Below are 15,552 nucleotides of genomic sequence, written 5' to 3'. Positions count from 1 at the left end.
TAGTTAGTAGTCTATAAGAACTAAACTGAAGTTACCATATGTATACAATGTATTTGAATGAACACTCATTAGATCTTAAACTTTTGGACTTCCTCAGCTTAGGGTTCAAAATTGCAAATTTAAATATTGCATTATCAAAGAACTTGAATGTGTGAAACTACTTTTTAAAAGATAAAAACAATATTGAGTTCTAGAATTACATTGCTTAAAAGCAAAAGCTATAGCACAGGGATCGGCCCAACCTTTCAGAAGTGGTTTGCTCAATCTTCATTTAGTCACTCTAATTTAAGGTTTTGCATGCCAGTAATACATTTTAACATTTTTAAAAGGTCTTTCTATAAGTCTATAATATATAACTAAACTATTGTTGTATATAAAGTAAATAAGGCTTTTAAAATGTTTAAGAAGCTTCATTTAAAATTAAATTAAAATGCAGAGCCCCCTGGACCAGTGGTCAGGACCCGGACAGTGTGAGTGCCACTGAAAGTCAGCTCGCGTGACGCCTTCAGCACCCATGCCATAGGTTGCCTACCCCTGCTATAGCATTTCCTATTACATGACATTATTAAAGGTGAAAAACCTAGCTGTGATACTATGTAATGCCACAACCCAGTACTATAGAATTATTATTTTTTTAAACTGAACATTCATTTAAATGAATTTAGTAGCTTTTAACTTTGTCTTCCCAATCTTACTATGGGACTTTGCCACTACCCATGTGTAACTTTTTATTTTTTAGTTCTGAAATTCATTTGTTTGAGTTATCCATGAGAAAGAGACATTTGTTTTAATATAAACAGATTAAATACTTCTCTCATCCCCACACCCCACTTGGAGAACTCAAAAATGGTTGAAGGGATTTTAATCAGTTTCCCCACACAACAGTCACTTTTGAGCTGACAAAGCATGAACATTTAAATCTTAAAATGAGTTTTAAGAAATTGAGTGAATGAAAATGGGATGGAGGGGCAAAGTTTTAACTTTAACTACTGCAAAATGTAAGGTTTCCATATTTCGTAAATGGTAGACTTTTATTAGAAATACCTCATTCCAATGTTCTGTAGCTTGCTCCAAATTAGTTTTCGGTAGAAGAAAAGCATGTTCTTCTGAAACATGGTCTCGGTGATGTAGAAAAATGATCTGAGCAACTGTACAATATAGGTATCCATCAGCCAGTATAGGAACTTGGCCAAAATTTCTTCACGGTAATGGTGTTCCAGAGCAGGAACAAAATGATCACCTACAATAAGCAGAATTCAATTATATTCAGAATCTGTCATTCACATTTCTAAAAGCCGACACACACGCGCTATTTTTTAGGCTGAGGTTAGAAAAGGGAGATAGAGCAACTGTCAAACAATTTTATAATAACTGGTCCCCCAAGTAACCTAAACCCCTATTTTTTTTATTAGGCAGACTTTAAGCATGACACATTAAATATAAAGATAAAAAGAATAGTTTGTAGATGCAAAATGCTACACGGGAAACCAATATTAAATGTTGAAATGAACCATTCAGATTAGCGATAAATTTAGTGGCCCAGAGGAGAAATAATTATATCTAACTAACTTTCCTCACTCTCTACCCCTTGGCATGCAGAGAAAACTCTTGCCTGCACAGTGGCAAGATATTGTGAGGGAAAAGATGAAACTGGCCCTAAAGTATTACAAAAAAGAGAGATGCAAGCTATTAGTTCATGGACTGTTTTATAAGCAAATGATGAAAATTTTGAACCAGATTCTGAAATTAATGGGGGGGCTAGTGGAGCTAACTGAGGAAAAGCACAATACTTGTGCTTCCTAATAAACTTCTACACAGATTGAATGCAGAGTGGATTTTGTTCAAGATGGACATCATAAATAATAATAATAAAAAACGTAATGGCTGCAGTCTGGATTTCAGTTGCAGTTATCTTTTTGTTTTGTCAAACATTGTACTAAAAATATTCTGATAGCCCGATAAAGTGAGATCACCTCAGATCACTGTCATATTCAAACTGGATGGTATCTTTTTTGGTAGTCATGCAACGGGAGGAATAAAAATATTGCCCTACAATGCAGGATTTATGGTGCTCTGCCAGAAATATTTTCAAATTAAATGCAAAATCAACAAACACAACATGCTCACAGGACAACTAAAATAAGTCAAGAAGTGAAAAGGATAAGATTCCTATAGAAATGTTAACTCAGCCATATCTCACACGGGTGGTAATTTTGATTCCTGTTAAACATATTTCCAAACAAGACATTTCATAAGAGAGTTACAGTTGAAACTCATTTACCTAATCTGTAAAATGGGGATACAACTATTTCCTTGTCCCCAACCCTTTATATATCTCGCCTGAAAGGTCTTTAGGGCAAGGACTCTATACAGCACCTAGCACACAAAAGGGCCTCATTCTTGGTGGAAATCTGCCATAATTTAAATAAATAAAATAAAGTGCGTTTCAATGGATGTCAGGTAACATCACCAAAAAAAACACATTAAACATTTGAAAAACTCTGAAAAAGAAGTTCTAGCATCCAGGCAATAAAATATGCATATGAAAACAACAAATTTGGAAGTTATCTTCATAACAGATAGTTCATTTTCTACATATGGGACAACAGATGTAAATCTCTCACCATTATGGAATCAGTCTTTAGAGAAGGGATGGAGGACAGGAAAAGAGATGCTACTTCTCATGGAGAAAAAAGGTTCCGATCCATCAAACTGCAAAGCATGCTTAAAATGTTAAGCATATACTTAAGAGTTTTGCTGGCTCAGGGCCAAAAACCAAGATCCTACTGGAGTTTCTAGGGAGCATATTCTCTGAAATACAGTGAGTCAAAAAGATTAGCTGAAATTTAAGAATTTGGGACACTAAAAATTTGTATCCAGATATATTTTCTGATGCACCCAGAATTACTAACCAAAATACTTGTCTTATGGTTGGACGCAGCATGACAAGTATTAAAAAGTTTGGTTTTCAGCAAGTTGAAAGGGACTGAAAATAAGCTTTATAGTTGGAGGTTTTTTCTTCTCATTTCATACCTGATGACAAATAGAAAAAACTACTTGGCTTTTAATATTGAATTATAATTGACAAGAAATACCACGTGACCTAAGAATAACCAATAGATCCTACAAAGAACTGATTAAATTTTCTATAATCATAATGTCAAAAGGCCCAACCCCACCCCCTTAGGTTCTTCCATAGTATGGAGTGTTAAAGGGGCTGAAATCTCAGGCTACATCTACACCATATACCACTGGCAGCAGCATTTACTGTACGTAAGTGAAAAGCACACCACTACCACTTCACGCTGCAGCGTGAAAGGCTCCAGCAGGAGGCAGAAGGACACTGCTGCTAAAAACGGTGGCGTAGACAAGGAGGCATGACTTCGGCAAGTAGAGAGCCACGTGCGGTATGTATTTGAGTACATACACACACTCCTCAAGCATCTCTTTACTCACTTAAGCTGTGCCTCACAGTCTACACTGCTATTTATACCCATGCCAGGGGTCTACACATGTATGCACATTACATACTGCTGAAAGAAGCATGCAGTGTGGATGCACTTTTAATCTTTAATACATTAACTCTCACCTGTGAGGGAGGGAAAGTGCTATTATACCCATTTTCCAGAAGGGGAACAGAGACACAGAAAAACTAAAGTAATTTGCTCAAAGTCACACAGGAAATCTGTGGCAGAACAGGGACTTGAACTCCGGTCTCATAAGCTAGTACCCTAATCACTGGACCATGCCATTGCCTGCTCACAGAACAGACTGTGGAATCCTAGGGAATCACACAGATCCTGGAGTGATCAGCAGATGGTCCTATGCCAGCTCCCAGTCTCCAGTGGCTTCCAAGCTTATCACAACTCCCACATCTAGAGACTGCCCCAGAGGCTCTTCTCCTTAAAGAGGAATGACACCTACAGTAGGGGGATCCATAGTAACGTAACAGAATTTGGGCACCTTCACTCACTGCCCTCTTTGCCTGCCTTCTGCATAGGTCTCAGCATTCACAAAGCAGCCACCTTTGTGTTGCAGTGAGGACCATGTTGCTCTGGTGAATGCCAACCCATTCCCATAAAAGAGAGACAGACACATGCATAGAAGATCCCCTCTGCATGCAAGGAGTACAATCTGGTCCAAAGCTAGGTATGAGAATTACACATGCCTCTTAAAATCTTTTATTAATGTCTCACTTTACCTAGTATAATTTCTGAAGTCTTAAATTATTCAACACAAAAAGCTTCTGATATGTTTGTCACATGATATAAGACACTTAACTGCATTCAGGTGCACCCTAAAACCATAGAAATCAGAAGGCAAATAAGAAAAACCCAGTCTATTTTTTTTTTAATTCTTGTAATGTTTAATTCAATATTATGATTTTTGTGTAGCCTGACTCTTGATTTTTGAATGCTTGGGGTTGATAATACTGCATTTATAATGTGAAATTTTAAATAAATGTGCATCAATTAAACACATCAGTCCCATTAGTACTTCTGCATTCACATGGAAATGAATAGTTTCTTTAAGATCAAGTACTACAGTAATGTGAGACATAAGGTCCTGATTCAGGAAAATACATAAGCACATGAATAACTTTGAACAAGTATGTAATCTCATTAACTTCAATGCTCAAAATACCCATTAACTTCAATACACTCAAAGTTATGAAAGTGCTTAATCAGATAGATAGGCGAGAAGAAGACTGATTTTTCTGTTTTTTCTGTCTTAATCTATCCTATAAATGAAGTTCAAGGCTGTTTTTTTTAAACGTGCATTTGTTAGATAATGAATGTCAAAAAATATTAAGTGTTGAAACAGCAATGAACTAGTTTCATTTCATATCTGTAAGACTGCCTTCTTGATTTTCACTAAACCTATCAAAATATGTCCATGAATGAGATTCTATGAAATTTCAAGCAAAAAATTAGTTTGGGGGTATTTAGAGGAGTGGGGAGGGTGGGGGAAAAAAAGTCAATCTTACAACAGATGGGTAGCTGGAGCTCTAACCTTTGAAGGAACTAGCACTCCTCCCTAATAATTTTACTATTTCAATTTTACAATATATCCATGACATGTATTGGGGCTTCATTAACATTTCTGTAGGACCCTTAACTTTCTCATTTCCTTTCTCAAACATGCAAACTTCAGAGTGGTGTTAACACAGGTCTTCCATTTAAATTTCCTTTCTTAAATAAAAAGGAAAGGGAAAAGAATTTCCCATACTTACTAATATTAGCCTTTAGTTCCTAGTTGGGCAATGTCTATACTAGGAAGTCTATGCCAGCGTTGCCCCCTAGTGTAGACATATTAAGTGATTTTTCTGTTCATTATAAATTTTAGAGCAAACCATTTCTCCCCAGACTTAACAGGGGGTGATCCTTAACGAGGATCTGTATACCATTTTTAAAATTTAAAAGTTCAGTCATTTGCTAGTTATACCATCTTTAAAATTTAAAAGTTTAGTCATTTGCTAGTTATCTGTCCTGAAAAAGCACGACCTGGCAGCAAGAGAGGCCTGTGTCAGTTTGGGTCACATATACACCTCTACCCCAATATAACGCTGACCTCGAGAGCCAAAAAATCTTACTGCATTATAGGTGAAACCGCGTTATACTGAACTTGCTTTGATCCGCTAGAGCACGCAGCCCCCGCCCCCACCCCGAACACTGCTTTACCACGTTATATCCGAATTTGTGTTATATCGGGTCACGTTATATCGGGGTAGAGGTGTATGTGTTTCTAAATTGCGTGCTGCCATACAAGACTGGACTATCTAGTTTGATATCCTATCTCTAATATTGGCTAGTACCTGATGCTTCAGAGAAAGGGACAAAAAAACATAGTCACCGAACAGCATCCACCCCACAAAGGAAGTTTCCCCCAAACCAATGCTCACCCCCAGAATAGCTTAGTATAAGACTTATATCCTGCAGGATAAGGGTCTCTCTCTGAAGTTTTTTTGATAGTCCCAGTATCAATAAGCTCAATACTTTTTTAAAAAGTCCTGATCAACTCTTGGGAGTCATTTATATCTTTTGCCAGCAAATTCCAGTTTAACTCCGCATTTTGTACAAGGGTATTTTCTTTTGCCTGTTTTAAATTTGTTACCTTTTAGCTTAATTGGATGTCCTCTCATAATTCATGAGTAAGCATTCCCAGCTGCCCTTCTCTATATCATATGTTATTTTCTATAACTCTATCACGTCCCCTCTCTAAACTAAACAGTGATTTTTTTTCTCCCTCTCTGGACACCTTCTACATATTTTGAGTTAAAGTGACTAAAACTGAACAAAGTATTCACTGCGAGAGTCACGCCATCCAATAAGTATTATTTCAGATCTAATATATTAAAACACAGTGAAGAAATTTAAAAAACCACCTTCAGGCAGAGAGACATGGAAAATATGAGTTTAAATAGTGAAAGTTTCAAGCACATAGAAACAGGGAGTTGTAAAGGAACCTGTCTAGCTTTTAGCTACAGAAAGCACTATCTGGAGCCAGTTGGTACAATTTTTAGTCACAGGTATTTTTGGTAAAAGTCATGGACACGTCACAAGCAATGAACAAAAATTCACAGCCCGTGACCTATTCATAACATAGACTAAAAATACCTGTGATTAAATTGGGGGGGGGGGAGGGAAAGGGGGAGGAGGTGTTTTGCTGGAGAGGTGTTGGGGGCCGCTGCTGGGGGGGGAGGGGGCATGCCCGGGGCCAGCAGACCACAGCTGCTCCAGCTGGCCACCCGCCCAAGGACCGCAGCCCAGGGCCAGCGGACTGCGGTTGCTCCGGGACCGCTGCTGGGGGCTGCCGGAGCAGTGGTTGGTGTGGCTGTCCTGAGGGCCACCTAAGCAGTTGGCCCCAGAGCCAGCTGCTTGGGCGGTCCTGGGGTCAGCCACACTGGCCTCTACAGAAGTCACAGAGGTTGCGGAAGTCACAGATTCTGTGACTTTCCGTGACCTCCGTGACGGACACGGAGCCCTAATAATAAGCAACCACACTAGCCTTTCAACACTGAACATTCAGTTCAAGTCCTCACTTGGGTTAAATCTGAACATTGGTCAGCTGCCTCCACTGTATAGTGCCTTATTTTAATATTACAATTAGTACCTTTGATCACACGAAGCCACGTACAGTCATTCACTCTCATCTTCCACATCAATTCCTGCAAAGAAAACCTGGCAAATTTTCCCAAGGAGATGAATGTTTTCACATTTTTTAAAAAACGGCATTTGTTATGGCTAGAACCCCACAGTTCTGCTGGTACCACCAAGTCTAAACATTCCCGCACAAAAACATACACCTGCCAGTGGCTGCTGTGCTGTCTGAGAAGCTCCTTCAAGCCAGGATCACAGAAGTCTTTAGCATTTTGTCTTTCATTTTCTGTTCGCCCCAACACAAATTTCTCAGGGCTTCTTAAGATACTTAAATCAATTGAAGTTCTTTTTGAAAGCGAACACGAACAATTTGGAACAGCAGTGTAACCACCTTCTCTGCCACTGCTAGTCAAACATATAGGAGGCTCTTTCCCAAGTTGACCTTCTGCTTCCCTATCAATCTGTACTCCATCACATGAAACTGACTGACACATTGTGTCAGTTTTGCTTGAATTTGTCTCAGAAATCCAGACCGGACAATTCTTTTTTAAAAGTACTAAATAGGGACACTTTGCATGATTCTTTAACAATTTTTGAAATACATCTCTCATCTGCCAGTAGCGTTTGGGCAATCTCTTCTTTCTCCAGTTGTAACTTGGAGTGTTTTCACTGCATTTTTGCACCAATATTTTGCTGTTTAAGAATATCATTTCTACAAGCCGTTGTCCCCCTGCCCGGCAGCCCTTTAAGCGATTCAATAAAAATGATTTAGGAAAACATTCTCGGAAGCTCCTGGAAGAATATAAGAGACTTTTCCTCCCAATGTACACTCTGGAACGTGAGATTTTATTTGATAGCTTCTTAGATATATTAGTTGGGGGGCACTTAAGCCCTCTGTATTTTAAAAATGTATCTTCTGCTTTTTTCATTTGTACAGAACCAACCTGAAATTTACAGATATTTAGTTCAACTCCCTCTCTGCTGGAATTTGTTTCAGTCTCAGTGCTTGATTTATAAAGTTTATTACACTGAACACGCAGCCTTAATGAATTCTCATCATCTGTCACAGACTTTCCCTTACTATCTTGAACTTCCTGCACTAAAGAAGGTGCATCAGGAATCTCTGCTCTACCCTCATTTTCTTGAGAAATGGACTTTATTTTAATAAAGTTATTTACAGAAAATGATTCTACACATGAAAAAGACTGTGTATCACAAATGATGTCCAGAGTAAAGTTATTTTTATCTACATTAGAACCAATGTTCCAAGCATTCTCTTCTTCCTTTAGGTTTATCTTCATCCTTTTAGCTGTAACTTCAAATTGATCCCTATCAAGCTTCCTTTTTGAAGGTGTGGCTGTAGCAACTGGATACAGGTTAGGTCCTCTGCAGTTTTCCAGGTGTCCAGTGGCCATTCTGACCTGTTTGTTTGTTTTAGAATTTTGCACAACAGCTCCCTTAGCTGTGGCATAATGCTCATTATCAGGCACAGAGCCTTGTGTTCTATTATTCCTTTGACTTTCAGCATTCAAGATATTAATTTCTGATCTTGGTTTCCATTTCCACCTGTTTGTCTTTGATAACTGAAATTTTTTTTGCATGTAGTCAAACAAAATATTACGTCTACTTTTTGAATACCTTTGTTTAACAAACACTGCGGAAGGTGCTGCATTACTTGAAGTAAGCTCATATACAGGCTGCCCACATATTTGATAAGAGCAACTAGGTGGCACTAGCATAAAGACAGCACAGTGTTCCAATAAATACATCATAACATCATCCCCTATCCTGCTCAATAACGTTTCCCATAGGACACTCATCCGAAGAGTTTCTGTTGCAGTATTAGGTAGATAGCTGCATATATTTGAAGAAGACATAACCTGTGAATAGGAACTGTTTTCATCCAATAATGTATACCCAAATGCAAGGACATTCTTCTTCTTTTTTTCACAAAGTCTTTGAATGACTCTTATGACTACTTCACTCTCACTGGATAACTGAAAAGAGAGAGAAAAAGAGTTAATTTTACATGTCAGACCCCCTTATAAACAACAGATACACCTTTTTATTAAAAGGTCTGTGCAAGAGCATGCAAAGCCCCACACTCTGGTTCTAGATTAAGACTTTTAAAAACAAGATTAAGGATTATGCCACATTAGGTTACATTTGAAAACTCCTACTCCAGGCTTTGACATATTGAAAGCTACAACTCTGAATTTAGGCAAGTCAATAACCTCTCAGGTCCCCTTATGTAAAATTGGCAAAATTCTCTCTCCTCCCACTCACTATCTATTCTCTTTAGATTGTAAATTCCAGAGGCTCTCTCTTACTGCTTGTCTGCACAGCACCTAACACAGCAGGGTCCCAGTACTGGTTGGGGCCTTCAAGTGCGACTGTAAAATTAACAATAATAAAATATCAGTTTATGGTTTTACAAATTGGTCAATAAGCTTATAGCTTATAATTTTATACAGTAGCTTTGAGAGAGAAATTCAGTGTTATTCTTCTACAAGAGGGAAAAAATATTTTGTTTACATAACAGAATAATTGTTTCCCTTTATATTTTCCTAAAATGTGAAAATATTATTCAGCTCTGATTACACAAACCACTGTTTTTAATTTTTAAATTTTAGTGTACAAGGAAAATACAAAGGCAAGGAACCTTACCTATGTAATCTTTTATTTAACCCTGATTTGACTCTGATCTAGAGGCAGCCTAGGGACCAGGAAACTTGCTCTCATCCATTATCATCAAGGAAACAGGAAAAACTATCCCACTGCAGGTCTTGTGACAGGAGAATCTAAGAGACAGCCCCTGCCCCCAGGTCAAAGAGATTACCTAGCTCCAGGCCACAGCGCATGCCGCGGGGGGGCGCCCTGCCGGTTGCCGGCAGGCGGCTCCGGTGGAGCTCCCGCAGGCCCTGGTCCCACGGCTCCGGTGGAGCATCCGGAGGCACGCCTGCGGGAGCTCTACCGGAGCCGCGGGATCATCGGACCCCCCGCAGTGAAGCCTGCGGGAGGTCCACCAAAGCCGCGGTACCGGCGAGCGGCAGAGCGCCCTCTGTGGCGTGCCGCCGTGCTTGGGGCGGCGAAATTGCTAGAGCCGGCCCTGCCTAGCTCTAAGAATAAAAGTAATAATCTGAGTGGCCGTTGTCTAAAAGAAACATTGCATGATCTAACTCACACATAAGCCAAGAGTAGAGAAGAAAAGAAGAACAGAGGAGGAAACAGGAGCAGCCCCATTAAATGTGGAGGGCAACGAGCAGGATCCACTGCAGATCCTGCAAGCCAATTCAATCCACAAGCCAATTCAAGACCACAGAAAAACAACAAAAAGCTCTATGATCCCCCACCCCCTTTTGTGGGGGCAGCTGAGCGATCTGGGGCTGGAAGGAGAAACAGAAATCAGTATTTGCAGCAACCATTAATTGGGTGCAAACACTTTTACAGATTCTCGCAGTGCAATGTCCCCAGAAATGCCCACTGCCATGCTGACTGCCGCCCAGGCAGCACTATCACCCCCACGCTCTGCATTTCCAAATCGCTGTTCCAGGGAGAAGAGAAGCAAAGCCAGGCAAGGAAAGCAGAGAGGCTCTTCCTCCCAGCCGGGGTTACTCTGGTGCTTGCTAAGGTACAAGGAGCCAAAGAACTGACTAGCCCAGAAGTACAGCCTCTGCTGTTCAAAGGCGGATTAATGCCTATGTTTTTAAGTGGAAAAGGCAAGACGTCAGGAACCATTCATTTCGCTCCAGCAAGAGGCGTGCGCTGTAGGCTATAGCCGCCCACCACAGAGTGGGGCACGCCAGTCTCCCGCTCCCCGGCGAACCCCGACCCTGGCCCAGGTAGTACCTGTTGGAAGGAGAGGGGCTGGGGGATGGCTCGGGCTCCCCGGGGGACGCACACCACGCACTGGGACACAAACGTCTGGTAGAGCTCGGAGTCTCCGCGTTGCAGCAGTGCAGCTTCGCCAGGCCCGCAGGCAGCCGCCTCCCGGAGCCTCTGCACAAACTGTTCAAGCCCCAGCACCTCGGCATAGCAGCCTTCCAGCATGGCCAGCACGGCACCAAAGGGCCCAGAGCCTGCCATGCTCCTGGAGCCGAGCGGAGCCGCCTCCCTGCTGGGACCGACCCACCTTTCCCTTCTAGAAGCACTAATGTCTCCCTCCCAGACCCACAATCCCGCGTGTGCCGCTGCACCTATTGACTTCCCGGAGCAACAGCTCTACAGCAGCCACAGCTCGTTCACCCCCAGCCCAGGGGCAACAGGAAACCCAGCTCAGTCTTATTGGCTCCTGCACAAGCTCACACTCCTGCCTGCGCAGACCTAGTGAGTGAGCCTGTTTGCACCCCGGCCACGGGGCCGCACAAGCCCACGGGGGAGCCGCCCTCTCCCTCAGCGGGGTTCACTGGCGCCGCACGTGGCCCGGAGCGCAAAGGAGCAGGCTAGGTTTAGGAGAGCTGAGGTTAGCGGTGAGCTGGGCGGGAGTTAAGGGGGAGGAGGCCCAGGGGCTGGGCTGGAGGACGCGTGCTGCTTCTGCCGGCAGTGAACTGCTTCCACACCATATTTGTCAGGACTGCGCAGCAACCGGTTACGTTCTCTGTGGAGAGAGAATGCACGTAAACAAGGAGGTTCTAAAAGAGATTCGTTTAACTCTTTTTATTTAAATTATAGGGCACAATGCTTAATTAGAAAACTTAGGGAGGCTGATCTGTGGGTAAGATGGGGATGCAGTCATCCAACTTCTGTATCTAGTGTTCTCCATGTCACGTGCATACTGCGAAGTTTGCTTGACCCAAAGTTAGGTAGGTGCAGCCACCTACTTCCAGGGGGTGAAAGTAATTTACAGGACTTGTGGAGTCCTGAGGGACGTGGCCTCATCCGGAAAGGGCTGGGGGCTCTCAAGATTTAAAGGCCATGGGGCACACTGACTGTGGCCTGGAGCCCCAGGTTGATTTAAAGGCCCTGGGGCTTCCAGCTGCAGAGGTGGCTGGGAGCCCCCGAGGCTCAGGGGCAAATTAAGGGTTTGAGACTCCGGCTGCTGCGGAGCTCGGGTCCTTTAAATCCCCACCGCAGCTCCGGCAGCTGGAGCCACGGGTGGGATTTAAAGGGCCCGAAGCTCCTGCAGCTGCGGGGAACCCCAAGCCTTGCCAGGCTGGGGCTGGGATTTAAAGGGCCTGGAACCACGGCGAGATTTATTGGGCTCTGGGCTCCCTGCAGCCGCGGGGCCTCTGAGCCCTTTAAATCGGGCCCCAGCCCAGCTGCTGGAGCCGCGGGCGGGATTCAAAGGGTTCTGGGCAGTCTGTTGCGGCAGGGATTAAAATCCCTTTAAATCCCCACCATGGAAGCTGGTGCAGTCAGGCACGGTGTACTGGCTCTTGCCAGTACGCCATAACGGACTGTACCGGCTTACTTTCACCTCTGCCTACTTCTGTATATCGATTGGGTGTGTGCGTACTTGGGTGCTTGTGATGGTTCCCTTTAAGGTGTCACGAGACTCCTGGTTGTATTTGTGATGGGCCTGTGTGTACTCACCATGAGTGATTGCAACAGTGTAAACATGATATACTACAGGTAAGTATGTCGATGTGCCCGATGTTGCTGTCCAGCTCAATGCCTTGTGGTGCATTTTCACAGTGCTTTGTGATATACAAGTGATTTGCCAAGGGATTTCTAAGAGCTGTAGGTCAATTTCCAAAATGCCACTTTCTCCACCCCATAATTTTCATGCGATTTTTTAAAACTCCCACAGTCCTGTGCACCACTTTTTAGTCTCCAACATTGCTCTGGCAGAAGCATGTATCCTGCACAGCTCAGTGCAATTCTCATGAGTGTTGCTAATACAGGATTCACAATTCTCCTATATTTGCAGAACCTGAACAAGTGCTATTACAACCTAGAGTTACCATATGTCCAGGTTTTCCCAGATCTGGACATTGTCTCTTTTTTGACGCTCCGCCCTCTTCCTGGGTGCATTTTTTCAGTTAAGAGGCAATGTGTGGGATTTTTGCAGCTCAGAAAGCAGAGGCATCAACTTTCTAATTTTTCCGGGGCTGCTCAATCTCTACTCTTCCCCAACCCTGCCCCCACTCCACACCTTCCTCAAAGACCTCACCCCATCTCTTCCCATCCTGTTCCTTCCCCAAGCGCACCCCGCCCTCCCCCCAGCGCCTCCTGCAAAACCACTGAACAGTTGATCACCAGCAGGCAGGAGGTGCTGCGGGGGAGGGGAAGCAGCTGATCAGCAGGGCTGCCAGGAGGTGCTGACCACCCACTATTTTTTTTCTGTGGTTGTTCCAGCCCCGGAGCACCCACAGAGTCAGTGCTCATGTCAGAAAGAGTCCTCTCTGTGTGCCCTGATTGGTCCCTCTCCTGCATCCGCAGCTAATTGGTCTGTTTCCCTGCAGTCACAGTTTCCAGATCCCATCCACCCAGGACCCAGCTCCCAGCCCTGGGGTGGAGGGCCTGGATGGATGTGCTGACTGGCAGCTTGCGCTGGGTCTTGACTCCTGGCCTTGCACCAGCTGGTCTTACACTGTGACAAGGAGCAACACTGCAGGTACCTTCTCTAGCACCCCCCCCCAGGTACTCCTTCCAGTACAGACACACCCCTCCAGTGCACACACACACACCAGCTACCCCCTCCCAGTACACACACGTTCTTCCAGTTCCTCCAAATACTCCCTCCAAGTATACACAACCCCATTCAGCATTCTCAAATACCTCTTTCCTGTACACAGCCCTCCAGCACCTCCCAAATACCCATCCCAGTGTACACACACACACCTCCAGCACTTTCCAACAGTAACCCCATCCGGCTCCCTTCCTCTCTCCTCACCCCCAGCAGTGTTCTCTTTTTGGGAACCTGACATAGGGTAAACCTAATTACAGCTGGCAGTGTGATGAGGAGGATGCGGAGATATTCAAGCACAATAACTGGATGCTGATTGACACTATGAAAATAAAACCACCAGGTTGGGGCTGGGGTTGTGAATTGCACTTCTAGGCCCAAAAAATGAGCACTAATAGGTGGGATCCTATCATAATGCAGTTTTGGGTAAATGAGCAGTGGCTGCAGAACATTTACGTGCTAAAGGCCACATCACTGGATGAGTGTGTGTGACATTCTATACCCTGGGGGAGTATACTGTAACACTCATATTCCTCATTTTCATATAATCATGATCTTACATATGAAGAATTGCTTGTAAGGTATCAGGGGAAAGGTTATGATCTGCTGAAAGAAATTTCTCTATCCATATATATGTATCATTAATGCACATAGAATTGTGTTGTATGATGGTCAGTAAAACATGCTGTAAGTAGGGGAATCAGACAGATATTATCTCCCCAGAGGCAACAGCAAGGAAAGTAGCCAACTCCCAGGTGGAGCGTCAAACAACCCATCAACAGCCATTGTCCAACAAGGGAACTACAATGCAATGACTTGCCTGCGTGAAGCCACACCAGGGGAATTGCTCAACCTTGCTTGGAGAGACTCAGCAATGCCCCCCAGACATGCCTGGACTTGTGCTCCCCAAGCACATGGACTAAGGATATAAAACAGAGTGGACACATACTGGGCCCTTCTCCTGCCCCCACTTTCACTGCAAGCAACTAAGACACTGAGAAGAAGACAAGACTCCAACAGAGGAGATTGGCCCAGATTTAAGGAACAAACCTGTATATTAAGGACTGCACTGTCCAGTGGGGTGAGAAAAGTTGCTTAATCCAGATGTTGCCCAGTGTAATAGTGTTGAGAAGTTAGACTGCATGCTTATATTTTATTTTATTTTGGCAACCACTCTTGACTTTTTGCCTATCACTTAATATCACTTAAAATATATCTTTGTAGTTAATAAATCTTTTTGTTTATTCTACCTGAAACAGTGTGTTTGGTTTGAAGCATGTCAGAGACACCCCTTGGGGTAACAAGTCTGGTACATATCAATTTCTTTGTTAACTGGACACTGCAAGATGGAGGTTCCTAGGGTTTTGTCATTCGGTTGCACAATCCAAGGAGCAGTTTACATGCCAGAGGCTGTGCGTGAACAGCCCAGGAGTGGGGGTTCTCACAGCAGAGATGGGTAAGGCTGGCTCACAGAGTCAAGGATTGGAGTGACCTAGCAGGTCACTGGTCCAGATAACACCAGGGGAATGCCACAGTGTGCTGAGCTCACTCCAGCAGCATGAGAGCTGGATTGACACTGGAGAACTCAGTGGTGATCACACTCTGGAAGCTTGCAGTGCTGAAATGCTATCAGTCAGTAGGCAATCAGTCTGGGGTTGGACCATCCACAGTGGGATCTGTTGTCATCCATGCACTTAAGCATCCATCTCCTGCTACACAGGACTCTGACTTTTGGTAATGCACGGGAAACAGTGGCTGGATTTACAGCAATAGGGTTCCCAAACTGTGATAGGTAATAGCACACATATCCGTATACTTGTATGC

The 15,552-nt window shown here is 43.4% G+C and overlaps 1 protein-coding gene and 1 long non-coding RNA gene across 2 annotated transcripts in view; one reads left to right on the top strand and one right to left on the bottom strand.

Annotated features, from left to right (window-relative positions):
* TERT (telomerase reverse transcriptase) overlaps nucleotides 1-11,423 on the bottom strand; it is a 121,251-nt gene extending 109,828 nt beyond the window's left edge. Inside the window, 3 exon segments of the mRNA XM_032766727.2 lie at nucleotides 1,045-1,240; nucleotides 7,114-9,097; nucleotides 10,950-11,423. Coding sequence (XP_032622618.1) covers nucleotides 1,045-1,240; nucleotides 7,114-9,097; nucleotides 10,950-11,186 — 2,417 coding nt within the window. The 5' untranslated portion in view covers nucleotides 11,187-11,423.
* Nucleotides 11,424-11,623: 200 nt separating this feature from the next.
* LOC142046347 (uncharacterized) lies at nucleotides 11,624-14,977 on the top strand. Its single transcript, XR_012655267.1, has 2 exons — nucleotides 11,624-11,902; nucleotides 14,452-14,977. It is a non-coding gene; the product is annotated as an uncharacterized LOC142046347 (long non-coding RNA).
* The last annotated feature ends 575 nt before the right edge of the window (nucleotides 14,978-15,552 follow it).

Source organism: Chelonoidis abingdonii, chromosome 2, assembly GCF_003597395.2.
Source record: "Chelonoidis abingdonii isolate Lonesome George chromosome 2, CheloAbing_2.0, whole genome shotgun sequence".
In the NCBI taxonomy this organism is placed as follows: Eukaryota; Metazoa; Chordata; order Testudines; family Testudinidae; genus Chelonoidis; species Chelonoidis abingdonii.
Note: the sequence above shows the minus strand (reverse complement) of the source record. Positions and strands in the feature narration are given on the sequence as shown.